Source organism: Myotis daubentonii, chromosome 19 (genome assembly GCF_963259705.1).
Source record: "Myotis daubentonii chromosome 19, mMyoDau2.1, whole genome shotgun sequence".
Classification (NCBI taxonomy): domain Eukaryota; kingdom Metazoa; phylum Chordata; class Mammalia; order Chiroptera; family Vespertilionidae; genus Myotis; species Myotis daubentonii.
Window position 1 is genome coordinate 25,341,806 of NC_081858.1, and position 19,761 is coordinate 25,361,566.

A 19,761-nucleotide genomic window follows, 5' to 3' on the forward strand; every position below is an offset into this window, starting at 1 on the left:
GCTTAAGCGGCCCCCTCTGTCCCTCTGCACGAGGACTGCAGTGACATTCGGGTGGGCCACCTTGGCTCTTGGGGCCAAGAGAAGCAGGCTCAGTCTGTCTTCTGGATTTGGCTCTTCGGTCCTTCCAAATGTTCAGCCAATGGAGGGTATGCATCTTGACTCATTTCGCCTCAGAATGATGCCAGCCAGTCTCCATGTCCTCATGATGGTTGGGTGCTCTTGAGCCAGTTTTGGCATATTCTACAATTTACCTGCCTGTTCTGGCGGGGTAACATAGCACCTGTAGTTTCTTAGCTGTCTCCTCTTACCCACAAACCAGACTGCCGAACTCCTGGATCATAAAACAAAGGGTAAGCACCTGGATCATGACCCAGCTCCTTTCCTGTTCTTTTTGACACTTCCCCAACAGGAAAGGCTCTGGGTAATTGATAGAGATTATCCCTGATTCCCTTAATATAACCTTTTTACTCTTTCCTTTTCCTGGGATTAAGGTGTTCCTTAACAAGAAGTCCTTTTCTTAATGACACAGTCATCAACCTGTTATTGACCAAAGGAAGTGATGTAGCCCAGCTCCACCTCTGTGGTTCATAGTCCCTTTTAGTCTCTTTCACTGTAATGACTTTTAAAGTCATTAACTGTGTGGGGTTTTTTCAATTTTCCACAGTGTTAAAGACTATCAAACTAAACTTTAAAATTAATCTGTCTTCTTGAAATAATAATTGCCCATATACTTATTGTTGGATATAAGTGTTCATACTGAGTAGATGTTTTAATATTTGCCGAGTGAGAGTTCCGAGGCAGCACGCTTTCACTGTTGAGGTGTGCCATTCGCAGGATGAATTGAGGTGCGACATAAGGTGAAGACATGGACTCTGTCAGCAAATACCTTTCCTTTCCTCCTCCTCCTCCTCCTCCTTCTTCCTCTCTCTCTTTTGGTCTCCCTCCCACCCTCCCACCCCCCGCCCCTTTCAAGGAGTATTTCTTGCTGTGCATACAGGGTCTCTAGTGTGACTACTGGAACTCCTGGAGGAGAGAGACTAGATCTTTTAGGACTGGATCTTTTCAGCATACACTTGTACCATCAGGATAGGGTTCAGTAAGTGTGCTGAATTAACAAATCCTGGGAAAGACAGTCACAATTCAGCTTGTTGCCTAGAAGCACCTAGCCGCCAGACTGAACCTTGTGTAGGGGTCAGGAAACCCCATCCAGAGAGAATAAAATTTCAGGTGCTGATCCCCAAATGGCAGTAAACCACAGGCCGCTTGGATGCTGTGTATCAGAAGCTCCCCTGCGGGCATGCTGACTGCTACCAAAAGACAGCCCAGTCAATAAATAACAGTCAGTGTTTATATGATGGCCTTGCGAGTGGACTACTGATGCGTAATCACCACGCATCGCCTTTTGTGAACCTCTTCCCTTCTGACACTTGGTCTGTGTCTGAAAGGTCTGCAGCCGCAGCCCAGCCCCTGGCCAGCCTTCCCTTCTTCATCCGGGCAGCTTGGTCTTCAGGAAGCCCTTCCTGACCAGGCCAGCCCATAACTCACATCACCCCCCTCCAAGCTCATCTCTTCCAGACCTGTTTGTGAGCATCCTTCAAGGTGGTCGCACACAGTTCGAGCTCTTGATCCATTTGTCTTCCTTGTTGGTCTAACTCCGTTCCCCTAAATCAGTAGATTGCTCACTCTGCACAGGTGAGAACTCGCCCCCACCCCCCCACCCCCACACACACACACCCAACTGCTTCACCGCCCCGATGGAGGGGCATGGATGGGACCGTGAACCTAGGAGCAGGAAGTACTATCGCTACAGTCCTGACACCTGGTCGGGATGCCCAAGAACATCTTGTTCTCCAGCTCATGCCCGTTCTTGGCCTCAGGAAGGCTAGCCTGGTGCCTTTTCGGCTTTTCTCCTACCCCTGCATCATCACCACCATTGTCATGACTATTGAGCACCAGGACTGGAATGCATTTGGAAAAAATAAGAGTGTAGTTTCATCATGACCTTCAACTCGTTGGCCTGTAGAAATGGGATTTAGGGTTCGTTCTTTTAATTAAACACTAAAGAATGGTCTTCCTGGGATTAACTCATATTACGTTTAACAGCCTAACCTATGATCTCAGCTGCTACAGCCAGCATCCCCTCTCCACACCCCCAGTCCCTGTCACTAGAGTTGTTCCTAAGGGCAAAAGCTGTCATGACTTATTACAGAGAAGTGGGTATTAGTTGAGCAGTTGGCATCCACGTTCTGTGACTTGGTTAACTCAGTTCAGAGTGTGTTTGAAAGCGTGTGTTTTGTGAAGAAAAATGGGACTTAAACTTGAAAATGGTGTCCTTCAGATTCTCATCTTTTGAAATATTTATCATCTTGTTATCGCAGAAGACTTCTGGAACTTGGATTCTATTGCTCTGTCCTGCCCTTGTTCAAGGTCCTGGGACCCCTGTGGAGTCCAAATATCATTGCAGCCAAAGGCCTAGCCCACGGAGCCTCTGCTGGGAACCCCAATATCTTGCCCCATACGGGATAGACAATGGCTCTTGTGCCCACCGCCCCTCCCCTCAGCATTTGTGCCCTGTAGCGTTTGCTACCTGCTGGGTTCCAGGTGCCATGCTAGGGGCTGACCCCCAAGACTCCAAAATTGTGAGGGACCCAGGCTTCTGCTTTGAGGGTATCATTCCCACAGCCAGACATCACAAGAGCCTTGATTGTTTACTGCCTTGAAGCATATTTCTCTTTTTTAACAAGGGCTTCCCTTAAGTATGAGTTAGAATAGTGTTAAGTGGTTTTCTAGAACCAAGTACTGTAACTGAGAAAGGAATCATACACACACAGGACATTAAGGTTAGGGCACGAAATGATGCCATGGCACACAACAGGAAGAAGGTGGTCACTGGCTGTCCCCCCGGCAGCATCTGGGAACATCTTGGGGAGCTTTTTAAAAATGCAGGGTCAGCCCTAACTGGTTTGGCTCAGTGGATAGAGCGTCAGCCTGCGGACTCAAGGGTCCCGGGTTCGATTCCGGTCAAGGGCATGTACCTTGGTTGCGGGCACATCCCCAGTGGGGAGTGTGCAGGAGGCGGCTGATCGATGTTTCTAACTCTCTATCCCTCTCCCTTCCTCTCTGTAAAAAATCAATACAGTGTATTTTTTAAAAATAAATAAATAAAAATGCAGGGTCAGACCCCTCCCTGGAGACTGAGGGTGGCTGGGATGGAGGTGGGCCTTGGCAGTTCTGGGCGGGAAGGAACAAGGATTGATGAGTTGGGATTAGGAAGGCCGCTCCCGGCCACGCTCTCTCCTGACCTCCTTAGGGCTTGGTCTTGTGGTTGCTTATCTTGGCAGTGCCTAAGAATCAGCCCCGAGAGCTTTCAAACCTGCAAAGGCCAGGCCATGGCATCATTTCGTGCCCTAAACTTGATGTCCTGTGTGCATATGAGGTGCAGCACAGTCTCATCAGCTTCCAGAACCCTGCAGAAGGTAGAGTCACTGTGACTCCTGAGTGCCTGCTGCTCTCTGTGGGAACTGGGCCTGCAAGAAGGACCAGACAGGATGCCTCAGCTCTCCTGCCTGGGGAAGAGAAAAATCCTGTACTCACTGTCAAGGGAAGGGCCAGGTGCCCAAAGGAGACACACATACTGTCTCCAAAGGAAGGAGACTGTGCCTAAATGCTTACCATGTGCCAGGCATCTTCTCATCTAATCTCCCAACAACCGTGAGAATACCTCCTCTTCGTATTATCCTATTATACAGGTGAACAGATGGGAGCACAGAACGGTCGTCACACCTGCTGAGTAAGGTGAGCCAGGACTTCAGCCCAAGCAGTGTGAGGTGACAACTCCTCCCCCTACGCAGCCCCCATGGCAATGTTTAAAAAGCACATGGGGCTCAGGTGTTGAGTGTCGACCTGTGAACCAGGAGGTCGCTGGTTTGATTCAGGGTCAGGGCACATGCCCTGGTTGCAGGCTCAATCCCCAGTTGGGGGCATGCAGGAGGCAGACGATCATTGATTCTCTTTCATCACGGATGTTTCTATCCCTGCCTCTCTCTTTCTCTCCCTTCATCTCTGAAATCAATAAAAATATATTTTAAAAATAAAAACTTGGGTTGGCCTGCCTATTCACAGGTCACCTTCAGGCTGTTTTCTTCCTCAGGCTCACCCTGATTAGGGGTGTCATCAAACTGCACCCAGATAAGAATAGCAGGTGAGGGGGGCAGAGAGAGAGATTTGGTTTTGTTGCTGTTATCAATGATTTTGTTATGAAATCAAGAGATTTGTATTCTAATAATACAAATCACAGATACAAGGAGTCAATACAATCGGATACACAGAGGACCATTTTTAAACAATCTAGATAGATTTTTAAGAGGTATCAGAGGGAAAGTTGTACTGTTTGTGAGCTTGCATTGGCTAAAATGGCAATGGATAGAACTTCCTTGAATGAAATAGCCTCTGACAAAACAGACCTGGCTTTCAGCAGCCGATCCTGGACAAAAGTAGGACTTTCCACGTTGCCAAACCTCTTTATGTTGACTATGAGCTGCATGACATTTGTAAAGGGAATTTCAAAGATGAGAGTCCAAATGGGTTAGGATAAGAGCGAGCTGGAATTTCCTTGTCAGACTGGGAAATACAACACTTACATAAGCTATTGATGGAATACTTGGAATTTCAGCATTCATGTTTCTATATGTGCACACATCTCCATCATGCTGGATTTGGGAAACCCCTAGGCCAGTGACGGCGAACCTTTTGAGCTCGGCGTGTCAGCATTTTGAAAAACCCTAACTTAACTCTGGTGCCGTGTCACATGTAGAAATTTTTTTGATATTTGCAACCATAGTAAAACAAAGACTTATATTTTTTTATATTTATTCTATATATTTAAATGCCATTTAACAAAGAAAAATCAACCAAAAGACCACGCGTGTCATAGGTTCGCCATCACTGCCCTAGGATAACAGGAGTTTCTCTAGCCTGGGATGATGGAGAGAGGCTGAGGTCAGATGTCACCTCTCTACATCGTGGCTGGGGGACGTCACCTCTGAGTGTCCAGCTGTCCAGTAGGGATCAACACCACCTCGCTTGCGGAGTTGCTGTGCAGAGTCAGTGCCATTTGAAAGCACCCACTGCCTTGCCTGGTACATAATAGGTACTTTCCCCTCCTGGAGTCTGATGCTTTGGACCAAGTACTGCCCCAAGACAAGGCAAGAGGCCCTGCTTCTAAAACTTCTGACCCACCCCAGTGAAGAGTTTGGGGGAAACCGCTCTCTAAACCACTCCTGGGGTCCCCTGAATTCCCCCAAGATGACCCTGTGCTGGCTTGCAGACAGCTTCTCCAGGACATCTTAGGGGCACACTGCCCTGGCAGCACACCCCTCTTCCCAAGAAGGGTAGACAGACCTTGGCCTTGAGGCTGGGGCGTCCACATGTGTAAGTGCCCCTTGAAAGCCCAGAGGCTTAGTGCAGTTTGGGGCCCGGTGGTTCTCAGCCCTACCTAAATTTCCAAGCGAACTGGGAAACTTTTGGAAAAATGTTGCTGCCGAGGTTCCATTCCACGTAGATGAAATCATCATTTCTAGGGGCAGGGCTCAGGCGTGGGTATTTTTTAAGTCTCCCCAGTTGCCTCCCAGTGGGCCAAGGCTTAGAACCAAGTCTGCCCTGCTTGACGGCTCCCGCGGGGAGGGGCGCAGCCCTCAGCCCTCAGAGAGAGCCCGTCCTCCACTCTGGGGCAAAAGGGACGCTCCTGTAGGGTCTTCAGACTTGGCGGCACTGTTGTTCCTGGTGAAGGCTGATTCCGCCACCTAATGAACACTTGTTTACAATTAAACAATGTTCGCTGCCATATGCAGAGAAGGGGGTGGTCCTCTTTGAAGTTTCTAATTGCTGACTTTATACAATTTGGCCTGAAGTGGGACTTCTGGAAACTCAACTAAAAAGATAGCAGCAAACGAGTTCATCCAAAAGTGTCTCTTCCTGGTGCAGACGTCTCCGAAACAGCCAACTGCTCCCCCAGCAGCGGCTGGAAAGGGGGGGAGGACGGGTTTCCTGGGATTTGGGTGCCCCTTGTCAGGTGTTCAAACAAAGAGGATCATTGTATTGGGGGCAACTGGTCTAAATGTCTATGTTTAAGATTAAGATCTAGGGAAATGCATTTCCTTTTGACACCCAGTATTTTCCGATTGTGCAAAGGGTACAGCCCCTGCAATGGCGCCGTGACAATGGCTGCGGAGTGCAGCCACTTCTGTCGGCTCCTTTAATTAGGAGAAATTAAGTGAGGCTGCTACATATTTTGAGAATAACACTATTTAAACTCAGGCAGCCCTAACCACTAACTGAACCGCTGGATTCTCGCTGCTACATGTCTCCGAAATAGATCAGCATAATCTTAACTAGGACTTAACATGCATCATCTTCGTTCCGGAGCGCAGAACCAGCAGCCCACGGGAGCCTGGGAGGCTTAATGACTTTAATTATGGCGAGAAATACCTTCCCCCGGTGGGAGGGGTGCGGCTCAGGGAAGGCCGGATGGGAGCCCGCCCCCAAAGACCGCCCCACTGGGTGGGGAAGGGACTGGGGGGCGTGGGGAAGTGGAGGGGGCGGGACCTGGGGGGGGCGTGGAGAAGCCGGCGGGAGGGGTGGAAGGGGAGGAGGGATCCTGGGGGGAGGCCGCTAGGGCCTCCAAGTTCTGAGCCCTGTTTGTGGCTTCAGCGCTTTGATCTTCTGCCAGGGAAACCTGGAAGGTCAGGCCGGGCTGCAGCCAAGCCCCGGAGCGAGGAGCCAGTGGAGCGGACAGGGCTGCACCATCCACCCTCACCCTGCACCCACCTCCTTTCACCCGGCCCCCCCAAAGTGAAACCGCCTGGCCACCCAGCAAACCACCCCCACCCCCACCCCCCTCCGTTCTTCTGCAAATGTTCTGTGTGTTGATCCCCTTTAGGCAGTGGATTAGAGGCTCCAAGTCGTGGAAGTAAACGAAGCAAATGCCCTGCAAGTTTGGTTTTGGTCAGAAAAGAAACCTGTTATTTTTAAGCTGAGTGTACCGGCTCCCTACAAACCCCTCCAGAGGGCAGGTGGTTCCCAGGCGGTTGGTGTCTGTTAGGGTCCTGCCCCTCCCATTTTCTTCTGACGCCCGCTCCCTTCTGGGCACCGGGATTTTCTCACCGGTTACCCATGTGCTGTGGTGTGTGACCTCATTTCCTTTGGAATGAAAGGTTTCTGTAGGAAAACAGGGCTTGGGTGAGAGGGGCCTTACAAGCCCCTGTCCCTGGCAAGAGAGTTCCCTGTCATGCAGTGACTCATGCTGCAGGGAACAGCAGCTGACCAGAAAGATCAAGAGCCTGGTGCCTGGGTGGTCACTGCTAAGTGAAGGAGATGGGAGTGGAGGAAAGGAAAAAGTGAGGAGGGAGGTTTGAGATCCACTTAGTGGCCTCCAGAGAGAGGGGCATAAAGGGACCCTGTGAGTCCCCGCTGTTTGGATTTGGGGAGGACCAGCCAAGAGGGACTGATGGGCATCAGGCGTGGCCAGTCTCTGGGACTGGCTGGTTGGTGGTCACCGTCCCTCGCCCCTCCCTGACCACAGGAGCGGGCCAGCCGCAGTGGCAGCAGAAGCAGGGCTTGTTACTGGCGCCCGGCACTCCTGGCAGCGATGTGGAGGAGGCTCAGGCCTCAGGTGGATGTGCCGCGCGAGTCTGTGCTGTGGTCTCACTGCCCCACACCATGGAGTCTGGGGGTGAGGAATCTGCCCCCAGTTCTCCCAGAAAGCCACGCTCCAGATGGTCACACCTGCTGGGGAAGGCCGGCCAGCCTGCAGGCCACGTTTCTCAGGTGGACCCCATCAGTCTTTTAGGGCTTCGCCGCAGTGATAATGGAAGGAAGGAAAAAAATCCCGCATCCCATGCCAGAGATGCCATCGGTGCCACTGGTTCCCGTGGCTGTGCCCAGGGGTGGTCATTCTGTCGGCTTCCCTTTGGTGAGAGTTCTAAAGGGGGTTTGCATTCCTCCCTCCCGAGAGTGTCGGGAACAAACACTGCAAGTGCACAGACTTGTTTTCTAGGAGCTTTGACATCAAAGATGTGCTCGCACAGAGGCCTGAGGCCTGATAGAGAGATCCATCAGCAGGCCGGGCCATTTTTAGTGGCTGGGGCCAAAGTTGCCGGGAGACAGTGATATCTGCATTAGAACCAACCACCCATCAAAGGCCCACAGCAAACACCATCGCAGAAGGCCTGCATCGGTTCCTAAGAAAGCAAATCCTCAACATCCGAAAGGCAGCCCATCTCGAGTTCCAAGAAGACCTGGTAGAGAATGGACTTTCTCAGCTTCCGAGTCCAAGGAGATCAGGTGGCCGGGAGTGATGGTCTGAGCTTCGAGGCCAGGGCCCAGGGTCTTTGATGCTAACCCCGAGGGCAAAAGGCTGGTCCTTTTCAGGTTAATCAACAAACATTTCTTGGCCTTTTACCCCTGTGGCAGGCCCTTGGCTGGGTTGCTGGGGATTCAGCAGGAAAGAAGTCTGACACATTGGCTGCCCTCTAGTGAGAGAGGCATTTTTAAGTCAACAATTACAATGTGATGTCATAAGAGCCGCAATGGGGCACAGAGACAGGCCACAGGCGCTAGCAGTGCAGAGGGAATAAGACCTTTGCCAGATGAGAGAAGAGATAAAGGCTAGCCAGTGTTGGTGGGGGTAGGTAGTGCGTTCCTCGGTGGAAAGGGTGCAGGAGGTCAGAGAACTAGAAGCTCAGCCGAGTTAGATTGGGAGCTGGAGTGTTGAGTTTGTGATCAGCAGTGGACAGGTTACATCTTATCCTTAGAGTAGTGCAGTCATTCGAGGAGCATGGTACCGGTCAGATCAGTGACTTAGAAAGGACCCTCTGTCACTGAATGGAGACCATACTGGGGAGCAGGCAGGGTGGGTTAGGGACACCCCCAAGGGAGGATGTTGTGAGTCACCTGAAAAGTGTGGTGTCCTAGACAGGCGGCAGCAGTGGGGATGGAAAAGCAGTGGATGGATTTGGAAGATGGAATCAGCAAAACATGGTAAGCAGCTGAGCGTAGGGGTGAGGGCAAAGCGCTTTGGTTTGACCTGCCCCACCCCATCCCCGGGAGGGGGACACTTCCCTGAGGAGGGAGTCCAGCTTATAGGAAGGGAAGGATTGGATGAAGAGTAAGCCCCATTGCAAGACCCCGTGCATCCATATCGGCCTGAGCAAGACATGACCATAGATGTCTTGGGGACCCAAGCTGAAGCAAAATGCTGACGCCAAGTCATAGGAGCCAAGCCCCGGCACTCTGGTGCCATTTTGGATTCGCCACAATCATGGTTTTTGCCACCTGGGGTCACCCTTTTAGAAGCGTGTCAGACAAGACCCACAAGTGAACTCCTGGTTGGATAAGAAGGGGAGAGACTTTTCAGGAACACTCAGTGCTAAACAAGGTCTCTCCCTGCAGGACAGCAGCAGGGGTGTAATACACACAGACACTTCTAGAAGGTCCTGGCTTGTATTTTTCCTGGGGTACCTGGCACACAGTTGACCCTCTTAAATACTTGGCAGATTGAACCGTATAATAGAGTGTTTTCATAACAATAGCCATCTCATTCAAATTGTGATGTATATATTCTTATACATTGTTTTCCAGATCAAAATGTAGGTCTCTGTCACATCCCTGTCTTTCCTACCTGTGAGTTACAGCAAGGGAGTGATTGGGGGGGTGATACTTCTCTAACTTAGTGTACCAAGTAGCACATGCGTTGGGTCCCAAACGTCTCCCATGGGGGGAAGGGTGTTGACAGGAGTTGCTGTTAAAAGCATGTGTCCCCAAAAATTGGGGATGCCAGGTAGAAAGAGCCTCTAGGGTACTAATGTGCTCTGTGTCAGGGATAACAATTCGAGAATATTCAGCATTTCTCGAAGGACACTGACCAAGAAAACCTGTCATCCCCCGGTCATACTTTAGGAAAAGCTCCTTCAGAGACTTGGGCTAAGTGATCCCATGGCTGTAATATCTTACTCATTTGCCCGTGGAACGAAGCTCTCAGACTATTCCTATGGCTCCCCTGGCCTTTTCAGAGAGGTCTGCCTGCTGCTCACTGTTGAACGTATCCCCAGGGCCTAGCACACGCAGTAACTGGTTAATTACTACTGTTACATAAATTCATAAGTGGCACTACACATAGAATTAAACTCCGTCCCCACCTGCTGCGTTAATTGGTTTAAGGTAGACAATCCCAGGGCAACCTGCTTTGGTAGGCTTTATGGGGCACACAGACTGGTCAGTAAGAGCTACCTCCTGACCCCATCAGACCCGGAGGGCAGGTTAGCCTCGCGCCCAGGTGAGGCGTTCACACGTAAGATGTCGATGCCCTCTGACTTGAGCAAGACCTCTGGTGGGTATTTATTTTAAGGATGGATGCCACCAGAATGGAAGTATAAGAATAGAAATACAGCGCTGTTTTTAATAGTGGAAAGTTAGACTGGTCACCAGAGCAGTGCTGCATGTTGGCGTTACCTTTACCTTTTCTATAACCTGGACCAAACCATCCACTCGTCTTTCCTTTGTGCCATTCCGTCAAAGTAATTTGGTACAAAAGGAAAAAAAAAGTTAGACATCCTCTAATGCCTTCAGAAGGAAAGTCTTAAACTCTGGCACAACCATATAATGGAATAATATGTGTAGCTGGTAAGAAGAATGAACATTTTTCTACATCAATATTGTTGAATAAATTGTTACATTAAGGGGGGGAATAGAGTACAGAACAGTATATACATTTAATTTATATTTAAGTGTTATTTTGAAATGTGAGTATATACATATATGCATTTTATTCCTGCTAATGTATGGCTTTTTTTAAAAATACGGAAGGATATAAACCACACTATTATAAAACTAGGATAGCCCTGACCGGTTGCTCAGTGGTGAGAGCATTGGACTGCAAACTGAAGGGTTGAGGGCTGGATTCCCAGTCAAGGGCACATACCTCAGTTGCAGGTTCGATCCTCAGTCCTGGTCGGGACTCATATGGGAGGCAATCAATTGATGTGTGTCTTTTGCATCGATGTTTCTCTCTCTCTCTCCCTTTTTCTCCCCTTCCCCCTGCCTCCTCCCCTCCCTCCCTCCCTCCCTTCTACTCTTAAAAAAGCAATGGAAAAAATACCCTCCAGTGAGGACTTTTTTTTAATTAAATTTTTAAAAAGTAGGATACAGGACGAGAGGTTTTTCTGCTTTTACTTTCAGAATCACAGGAAGTCCTCATTTAATGCCATCCATAGGGTCTTGGAAACTGCAACTTTAAGCCAAATAAATGACAGGTAGCAAAACCAATAGGACCACAGGCTAATTGATAGAAACAAGAGTTAAGCTCCTGCAGCATATTCCTGGTCACAAAAACATACCCAGCTTCTAAAGAAAGACCTAAAATACTTCTAATATTAAACATTGGACTAAGCATTTAAGAAAGATGAATGAAAAGAAAATTCTTTTCCAACCCGCTTATTCCAGTCGAGGGTTGCAGGTGGCCAGAGCCTGCTCAGGGCCCACGGTGGGAACCCACCCTGGACAGGACACCATTCATTCGTTGCAGGGCACACACACACACACTCACATTGTAGACACGCCACTTCACCGCATGGGCACGTCTTTGGGATGCGGGAGGAAACTGGAGTCCCCGGAGAAAACTCCCCAGACATGGGGAGAACATGCAAACTCCCCACAGTGGCCCCCGCTAGTAATCAGTGTGTTTGTGGTTTTTTGTGTGGGTTTTTTTTTTTCATCAACATTAGAACAAAATGAAGTTATTCAAGGACCTGCTGTATTAAAATGTTCACATCGAGCACATGTTACTTTTGTAAGTAGCAAAGACACTAAAGGTGATCGTGTTTTGGCGGGAAATGCATCATAGCAAGTGGTAAGCAGAGGAGAAATCCTTAGAGATATTAGAGCTCAGTAAAGAATAAGAGCGGTTTTGACTAAAGAGAAGGACTTGTCAGTCTCAGGGGAGGGGTCACCCATGAACTTGACCTTGAATCTGTAGGGTAGGTATGATCAACTTATACTTCACTCTGGGTTATCTCTCTGCATGTGAAGTTTCATGCAGAATTACTAACAAACTGACTTCCCTCTCCCAGTTAACTTACCAACAGGTCAGTTTACCCAGAAGTTAAATCTCTTGATAAACTTGTCTCATGTTGTCCGTGCCAGCCTATCTTGTCACTACTGCAGATAAATTGAGTTACGTGGGTTTATACGGAGGGGCATTAAAATCCTGTGTGGATTGTATTAAGATTCTTAGTACTAATCTTCATCTTCTTGGGCCCTGGACCTCCATCCTAAGGAAATTGAAAAAGTAAGCCAAGATTTATTTAATGTAGCGTTAATTATAATAAAAATCTGGACTAGCTCAAATATCTAAAACACATGAGTAAGTAGATTATGTGAAGGGATATATCACAGCCTTTAAAATATTTACAATGAATTTTTAATGACTTGTTGGGAGCTTATCATAAGTACAAAAAAACCCAACAACAACCAAAATTGTATTCAATGGAGGGAAAAAAAGAATCTGCTGGGAGCCCCTATACGTCAGAACTTCCTGTGAGAGGTTGAAGGCACTTGTCTTCGTATCAGCGGTTACATACACTCCAGCTTCCTTGGTTTTCCCATGGACAGGAGTTTGGGACAATCTCTTGGGTTATTTCCTATTAAGGTGGTATTTTGTCAAAATTTTCTTACAATAAAGATTAGGCACTGGGGGCAACATACTCAGTGCTTGACAAAGAAACGGGCAACAGGTGAAAAATGGAGTCTGTGCCCAGGGCCTCTGAGGAGTGAGTATACCGTGGGACCAAACCCTAAACCAAGGCTGAGTAGGCCGGAAGAGTGCCAGACTCATTCCCGATTGGAATTCCTGAACTTCATTGACACTAATTTAGTCTCTAGACTAAGTTTTCCCGTCCACAAGGTAGTAACGGGAATATTCTCATCAGAATGCCCCAATCACATCTGGAAATTTAAGAATCAGTCAGCCCAGCCCAGCCAGGGTTGCTCAGTGGTTGAGCGCCGACCCATGAACCAGGAGGTGATGGTTCAATCCCCGATCAGGGCACATGCCTGGGTTGTGGGCTCAGTCCCTGGTGGGGACGTGCAGGAGACAGCCAATCAGTGTTTTACTCTCGTTGATGTTTCTATCGCTCCATCCCTCTTCCTTCCTCTCTCTAAAATCAATAAAAACATATTTTTTAAAAAGAATCAGGTTGACAGAAGCACTTCCTTAGGGGAGAACCACATCCACACTCAGGGAACAGTAACCCAAGGGTGTGGTCCCAGGAGGCTTTCTCTCATGTAGAATAAACATGCATTGAACAATCGGAGGAGCCTTCATGGCAGTAAGTGCCAGCCACAGTGGGACCCTGTCTTCCAGCGCTTAGAACTGTGTGCTTTACAAGCCTTGCGTGTGCAGATGTGTGCACTCTTGATACCTGTTGCAGTGGCCATGGGCATTGTCTCGCCTCGGGTCTTGCAGGCCGGGAAAGGTAAATAAAGAACCTTGACAACCTTTTATTCCACATTCTGCTGCTGGGCTCCTGGTCACCTGCCGGCTGGTGCGGACCTGCCGCGTGCCTGATCAAAGCAGCAGAGCTGATGAAAGATGGGAAAAATACCTGTGTGGGTGGGGTCGAGGGGAAGGGCATGCGGAGGTCAGCAAGGCAAGGCCTTTGGCTGCTTCTGGGAGGACTTGCCGAGACTTCCCACCTGTTTCCTGCTATTCACACCCTTCTCGCGCTCTTCTTTCCGTTCCCGTCTCTCTGTGCACAGTCCAGGGTAACCCAGTTTACCAGTGACCTTCGTCTGGCAACATCCACCAGGGCATCTCGCCCATCCTGTCTGAAACAGCCTTATCTTGAGACTGTTGGATGTTGTAAAGATAGGGTTTCTGGCCATCAGAATCTCCCCACTGTGGTTTAGATGGGTTTTTAAAATAGTCTTTCCAAGGTAAAACGGTAAACGATCTAAAGTAGGAAGGTTGGTTTAAGGAATATGTGTCATCCATCACACTGAAAACATGGCGAGGGGGACAGCGTGACCAAGTAGTGTCCTGTGCTTTTAAATTGGCCTTGGGAATAGCATAATAAACGTGTCCTCTTCTAAATAGGGGTTATCTGTGGCCTCTTTCAAATCCCAAGCCGGCTCCTAACTGGCAAGTTCCCCAGGAGGACCCTGCTCAGTCCTGGCATATGCAGGAAATGAGCCTAATTTAAAAGCAGCCTACATTAAACATGACTTTTAAAGTTAAGTCAACTGTGAGAATTATCATTTTCTCAAACTAAATATTTGTGCTTGGATCCCGTGCATGAGCCTGGCTGTTTCTGAGGTGAGGCTGTAAATGGGATTTAAGCACCTTAATATTGACCTGCTCTCTTCAAAGTGGAAACCAGGAGACTGGCCAACCCTCCTAGATTATGTTGAAAATGTCTTTTTCAAAGTGCCTGCCCTGGTGGGTCGTTGCCTCACCTCCACAGCCCGAGACCGCCACGCTCCTGTGGCGCAGGGGAGCCTGGAAGTCTCACAGGTCCCCAGTCTTGCAGGCGTTCGCCCGCAGCCATTAGCCTCGCCAGGTGCGCCAGCATCAAAGCGGGGGTGCCGGGTGCTCCTGATCTAGATGCTTCTGAAGGCTCCTTCCCCTCAGGTGCTGTTTGATGTGTTTGATCGTGGAATGAAAGCCAAGTTCAGGAATGAGAGGTCCTGTTTATTACCTCGTATTCCGTATTCCGTGCTGTTCCTCCAGGCGCTTCGACATCTTGGGAGAGTGTGAAAGACTGGGACACAAGCACTGGCTGACTCGGGGTCCACGGGCTGTTGGCCTCAGGCAGAGGAGTCTGTGCCATCGTGCCCTCTCCTGCTGGAGGCAGGTGATAGGACAATTCCAGCTCTTTCCGCATTGCTCTGGACAGTCAGTTGAGTGTCCAAGATTGGAACTGGGCCCTAGCTGGTTTGACTCAGTGGATAGAGCATCAGCGTGCAGACTAAAGGGTCCCGGGTTTGATTCCGGTCAAGGGCACATGCCCGGGTTGTGGGTTCAATCCCTAGTAGAGCCAGGAATAGCTCCTCAAGGGTCACTCCTGACTGCAGCCGGGTGGACAAGTGGCAGAGGAGACGTTATGTATTCAGAGTAACACACTGAGTCTCAGATCAACAAGAAAGAGTCCCGAGCAGACAGGACAGCTTCGGCAGCACAGCACCAGAGTGCCCGAGCTGGCGAAGTTGCAGAGGCCTTCGCAGTGTCCCTGCTTGTTGAGCGCAAAGCACGGGGAACTGACTTGTTCTAATAAGGTGGGATAAGACTGCCCTCTAGTGGGCTGGTGGAGCCGAGCCATTGGTCTAGCCACCTCATCCACTTAGGTCCAGTGTTGCTTTCTTATGCTGCAGCTATATGGAGTGATTATTCTTTTTTTGTTTGTTTTTACTTTATTAAAACAAAATTTTAATAAATTAAAATTTGGAGATTTTGGAGAGAGAGAGAGAGAAACGTTGATGTATTGTTCCGCTTATTTATGCATTCATTGGTTGATTCTTGTATGTGCCCTGACTGGGGATTGAACCTGAAACCTTGGTGTATTGGAACAATGCTCCAATCAACTGAGCTACCCGGCCAGGGTCTAGAGTGATTATTCTTATGGAAGGAATTCAAATTGTATACTTTCTCAAAAACCCTGGCCCTAGAGACTATCTTGACCTCAGAGCATTAGCCATTATTTGCCCATCTTATAGGAGGTTTTGGTCCTTCCGCACCTCTTTCTCCCCCCCCCCACCCCCCCATGTTAGAGGTTGTGACAAGATTCAGGTTCCTAAATGCAGAGATTATGTCTTATGTCTTTCTCTTCTGTAGCTTCTACCCATCTTCCACTTAGCTGGACATAAAATTAAAAGGTACATTGGGATGGAAAGGAATCCTTTTCCCCAAAAAAGAATCTCACCACTTCTCATTTGTTCCTAAAACATTCTAATCTCATCTCTCTGATCAATAGTTTCCCAAGTAGTTAAGTCATCAGAATCCCTCAGAAAACTTTTAGAGCTGTTTCCTGGGCCTCCCTCCAGCCCTGCTGAATCAGTCTCTGTGGTTTGAGCCAGGAAATCTGCTTTACAAACTTCCCAAGTGGTTTTTGATGTGCAGCCAGGTTTGGCAGCCAACTGCTCTAAATCCCCATTTACAATGATTTCTCGTAGCTTTTCCCTCTGACGGCGTCTCCAAAGGCCTTCGGCCCGTGTCAGTTATTAAAATTGACCATCTTGATTCGCCTTCAGAAATACTCCGTACGCTGCTCCAACTGCAGTGCCGGGTGCCATGGGAAGAGGGGGACCACAAGAGAGGGACCAAAGGCATTTGCTTTGGTTGCCAGTGGCTCTGTGTTCGTAGCAGAAAACACTGAAACCAATACCTTTATGCTGACGGGGCAGGTTGTTGGTTTGTAGTTGGTTTTTAGTGTTTAGGTTGGATAGGGAGACGGAGGTTGATTGAGGACCCAGTTTTTTATCGTCGCCTGTTCTAACTCATCTTGTTCCCGAGGTAGGTGGCCTTGCCCCTTGATGTACAGAGAGGAAAGGTCAGAGGGCCAGAATGCCAACCTGCTCTGTTTCCTTCTGCCAGGCCAAGCGAGCAGTGCAGCGGGGAGCCACCGCCGTCATCTTCGATGTGTCTGAAAACCCAGAAGCCATCGACCAGGTAAATCCTCGGGCCGTGCCGGCACCGCCCCCTCCCGAGAGAAGCCCCCCGCCTTCGGGTAGCTTGGCCTGTCACAGTCATGTCAGCCTCATCTCAGGGCCTTGGCATTGTCTGCTGATGGTAGCTGTTCATGCTTGGACATCATACTCAAAGCGAGACTATGGAGAGGGGTTAAGAGCCAGGAAGGTTGGGATATAGGGGACATTTCCCAAGACTCTCTGGGCCTCCAGCCTGCCCGGTCCAGCCTAGAACCAGCCTCATCCTCAGTCTTGCCATCTGGGAGCTCCGAGGCAGTCATGCTTGAGGAGTCGGGTGATTTCCAAACGGGAATTCCGTATCCGTCTCCTCCAGCCTTTCTCTCTCTCTCCTGCTTCTTACAGTAAGCGCGTCTTCTAACCGGGAGCGTCTCTTCTTCCTTAGCTAAACCAGGGCCAGGAAGACCCGCTCAAGAGGCCCGTGGTGTACGTGAAGGGCGCCGATGCCATCAAGCTGATGAACATCGTCAACAAGCAGAAAGTGGCTCGAGCCAGGATTCAGCACCGGCCCCCTCGAGTGAGCCTCCGCCCCTTCTCTGCTGCCACCTGAGCCTTCGTTCCCTTTAGGCTCTGGGCTCTCATTCCTGTCTTCTTTCCGATCGAATGCTGATGCGCCCCAGGTTCCTGTCGGCTTAGGTCAATGCTCCTTTAGCGGGGGTTGGGAAAGCCCTACCAGAACTAGCTGATTGGGGCCAGGATCTCCCTGGTCTCTTCCACCCAGTGTTCCCTCTTGGGAAACTCTTCTCTCTTCTGTCCCGTCTCCCTCTGAAAGGCTGACTGAGGAGGATTGAAGGGAAGGAATACTCAGCACAGAGCTTCCCACGTCTCCTCCCATGTGACCTAGACCAGAGGGGAAAAGCCTGTGCTTCCTTCTTCCGGGGAGTCAAGAGCGTTATTAAACCCTGAACGGATACTGATTCTGGAAAAGTTAGCTGTCAACTGGGATTGAAGTTCACGGCTTGTGGGAGGTTAATGAATAGTCTTTAAGGCTTCCCGTAAGGGTGTCGACACTGCTGACCATGAACTCTTGTCTGGCATCTTCTGCCTAAACTTCTGAAGATTCTAGGAACCTGGGACAGGTGCCCCATATCTGGTTTATTTCCTTCTCACAGATACTGGGATCTTCACTCTAGGATGGTTCTTTTCCATGCACATCATAGCTGGACACCTGAGGCATTCAATTAGCAAAATTCTATTCCTATTGGCTAAAGGCAGGTCGTAGGTAAGGTGGCCTCAAGGTCTTAGGAGGCAGTGAGACGTGAGGAAAAGGTAAGAACTAAAAGTAGAGGGAGTTTGCAGAAGAGCTGACATGCTGGCTTCTTTTTTAAAGGGAAAAAAGAGCACTTTGGTAAATATGACTCATTGTAGTGGAAGCTGATATTTGTGGAAGCAGCGTACAATTTTCTGAGTTGTTGTAAACCATTAATTACATGGTTAGTAATCACTGCTCCCTCAAAACATGACACTCATTCCTTTGTCCCAAAAATGTGATATTTGTGTTTATTTGGAGAAGCCTCTCCTACCGGTTCTCGCGAACTTTGCACTATTCCGCTGGGAGCTGGGCTTTATGAACTGTTAGGAGACCTGGCTGAGACCGCTGCAGGCCTCCCCCTGGCGACACTGGAGGGTACTGCCTGGCCTGAATAGCACCCCGTGTGCATGTTAGCAGATCCCCAGGTGTTCCCTGCAGATGGGGGGACGAGGGGGGTGCACCCCAGTTGCCCCATCCTTATTCCGACTTGAGCCAACACAGCCCGTGCATCGAACCTCAGGCCGAAGAGAGCGGTGACTCACTGTGCCCGTGTTCTGTTCCAGCAACCCACGGAGTACTTCGACATGGGGATTTTCCTGGCTTTCTTTGTCGTGGTCTCCTTGGTCTGCCTCATCCTCCTTGTCAAAATCAAGCTGAAACAGAGACGCAGTCAGGTAATGCCCGTGCACACTGATGCCAACTGCCCTGCCCGGTCCCAGGGGCCTAGAAATAGCAAAGACAGAAAAGCTAGAGCACAGCTTACGGCGCTGTGTCTTCTCTATTCTAAAAGGCCCGGTCCTGCGAAGGCCGAGCATTAGGGGTGTTGCCTGCCAGCCAGGCATTTTCCCAAAGAAATGTTTAAATGTTCATGTGGAACCCAGAGCCTTGATCTGGCACCAGCAGCAGCAGTATCACCCGGGAGCTTGGTAGAAATGCAGGGTCTCGGGCCCCGCCTCAGACCTGCTGAATCTAAGTCACATCTACCTCGCTTTCCAGGTGATTCTCAATGAACAGAGTAGGCGCTCTGGGGCCCCTGCTGGCACATGGCTGTGTAGGGAGGATTTGGGGGTGGAAGGTGATGAGAGGCGAGGCGGGAATCCTGACCCTCAAATGGGTAGCAGCGTGCTGTCGGGGGAGCGATGGTGGACCTTGGCAGGCAGTCTGCTGAGAGGAGCATCGCCGAGTTCTCAGTAGAACAGTGACCGGTGTTTGCCGAGCACATCTCACTGACCAGGTGCTGAGCCCTCACGCACACTGTCTCATTTGCCCTCAGAACTTTCTCCAGGGTAAAGAGGAGGAACCCTGGCACAGAGCAGGGTCTTGCAGAGTGGGCCAAGTCCTTGAAGTAGACCTCTGCCGGTCCTTCCCCTGGGAGAGGCCTGGGTGGCTGTCATGGGCACTCAGGAGCCTGGCACATCTGGGCTGTGGCAATCTGAATTTTTGGTGATTTCCCACAAGTCTGCTCTGGCCTGATCAAGACTAACACTACCCTATCCTGGTTGATCGAGCACCGAGGCCCTGAGGGTGACTCGCACTGTTCATACGTGCCAGACCCTAACGCGGGCCACACTCTGCCATGCAGAATTCCATGAACAGGCTGGCTGTGCAGGCGCTGGAGAAGATGGAGACCAGGAAGTTCAACTCCAAGAACAAGGGGCGCCGGGAGGGGAGCTGTGGAGCCCTGGACACGCTTAGCAGCAGCTCCACGTCCGACTGTGCCATCTGCCTTGAGAAGTACATCGACGGAGAGGTAATGGCAG

General features: G+C 49.8%; 1 protein-coding gene across 2 annotated transcripts in view; it reads left to right on the plus strand.

Moving 5' to 3' along the window:
• ZNRF3 (zinc and ring finger 3) overlaps positions 1 to 19,761 on the plus strand; it is a 131,857-nt gene that overhangs the window by 104,175 nt on the left and 7,921 nt on the right. For both annotated transcript variants that reach the window (XM_059677010.1, XM_059677011.1), the window contains exons 3-6: positions 16,640 to 16,714; positions 17,135 to 17,266; positions 18,565 to 18,675; positions 19,584 to 19,751. In XM_059677010.1, the coding sequence (XP_059532993.1) occupies positions 16,640 to 16,714; positions 17,135 to 17,266; positions 18,565 to 18,675; positions 19,584 to 19,751 (486 nt within the window). The remainder of the gene's footprint in view (positions 1 to 16,639; positions 16,715 to 17,134; positions 17,267 to 18,564; positions 18,676 to 19,583; positions 19,752 to 19,761) is intronic.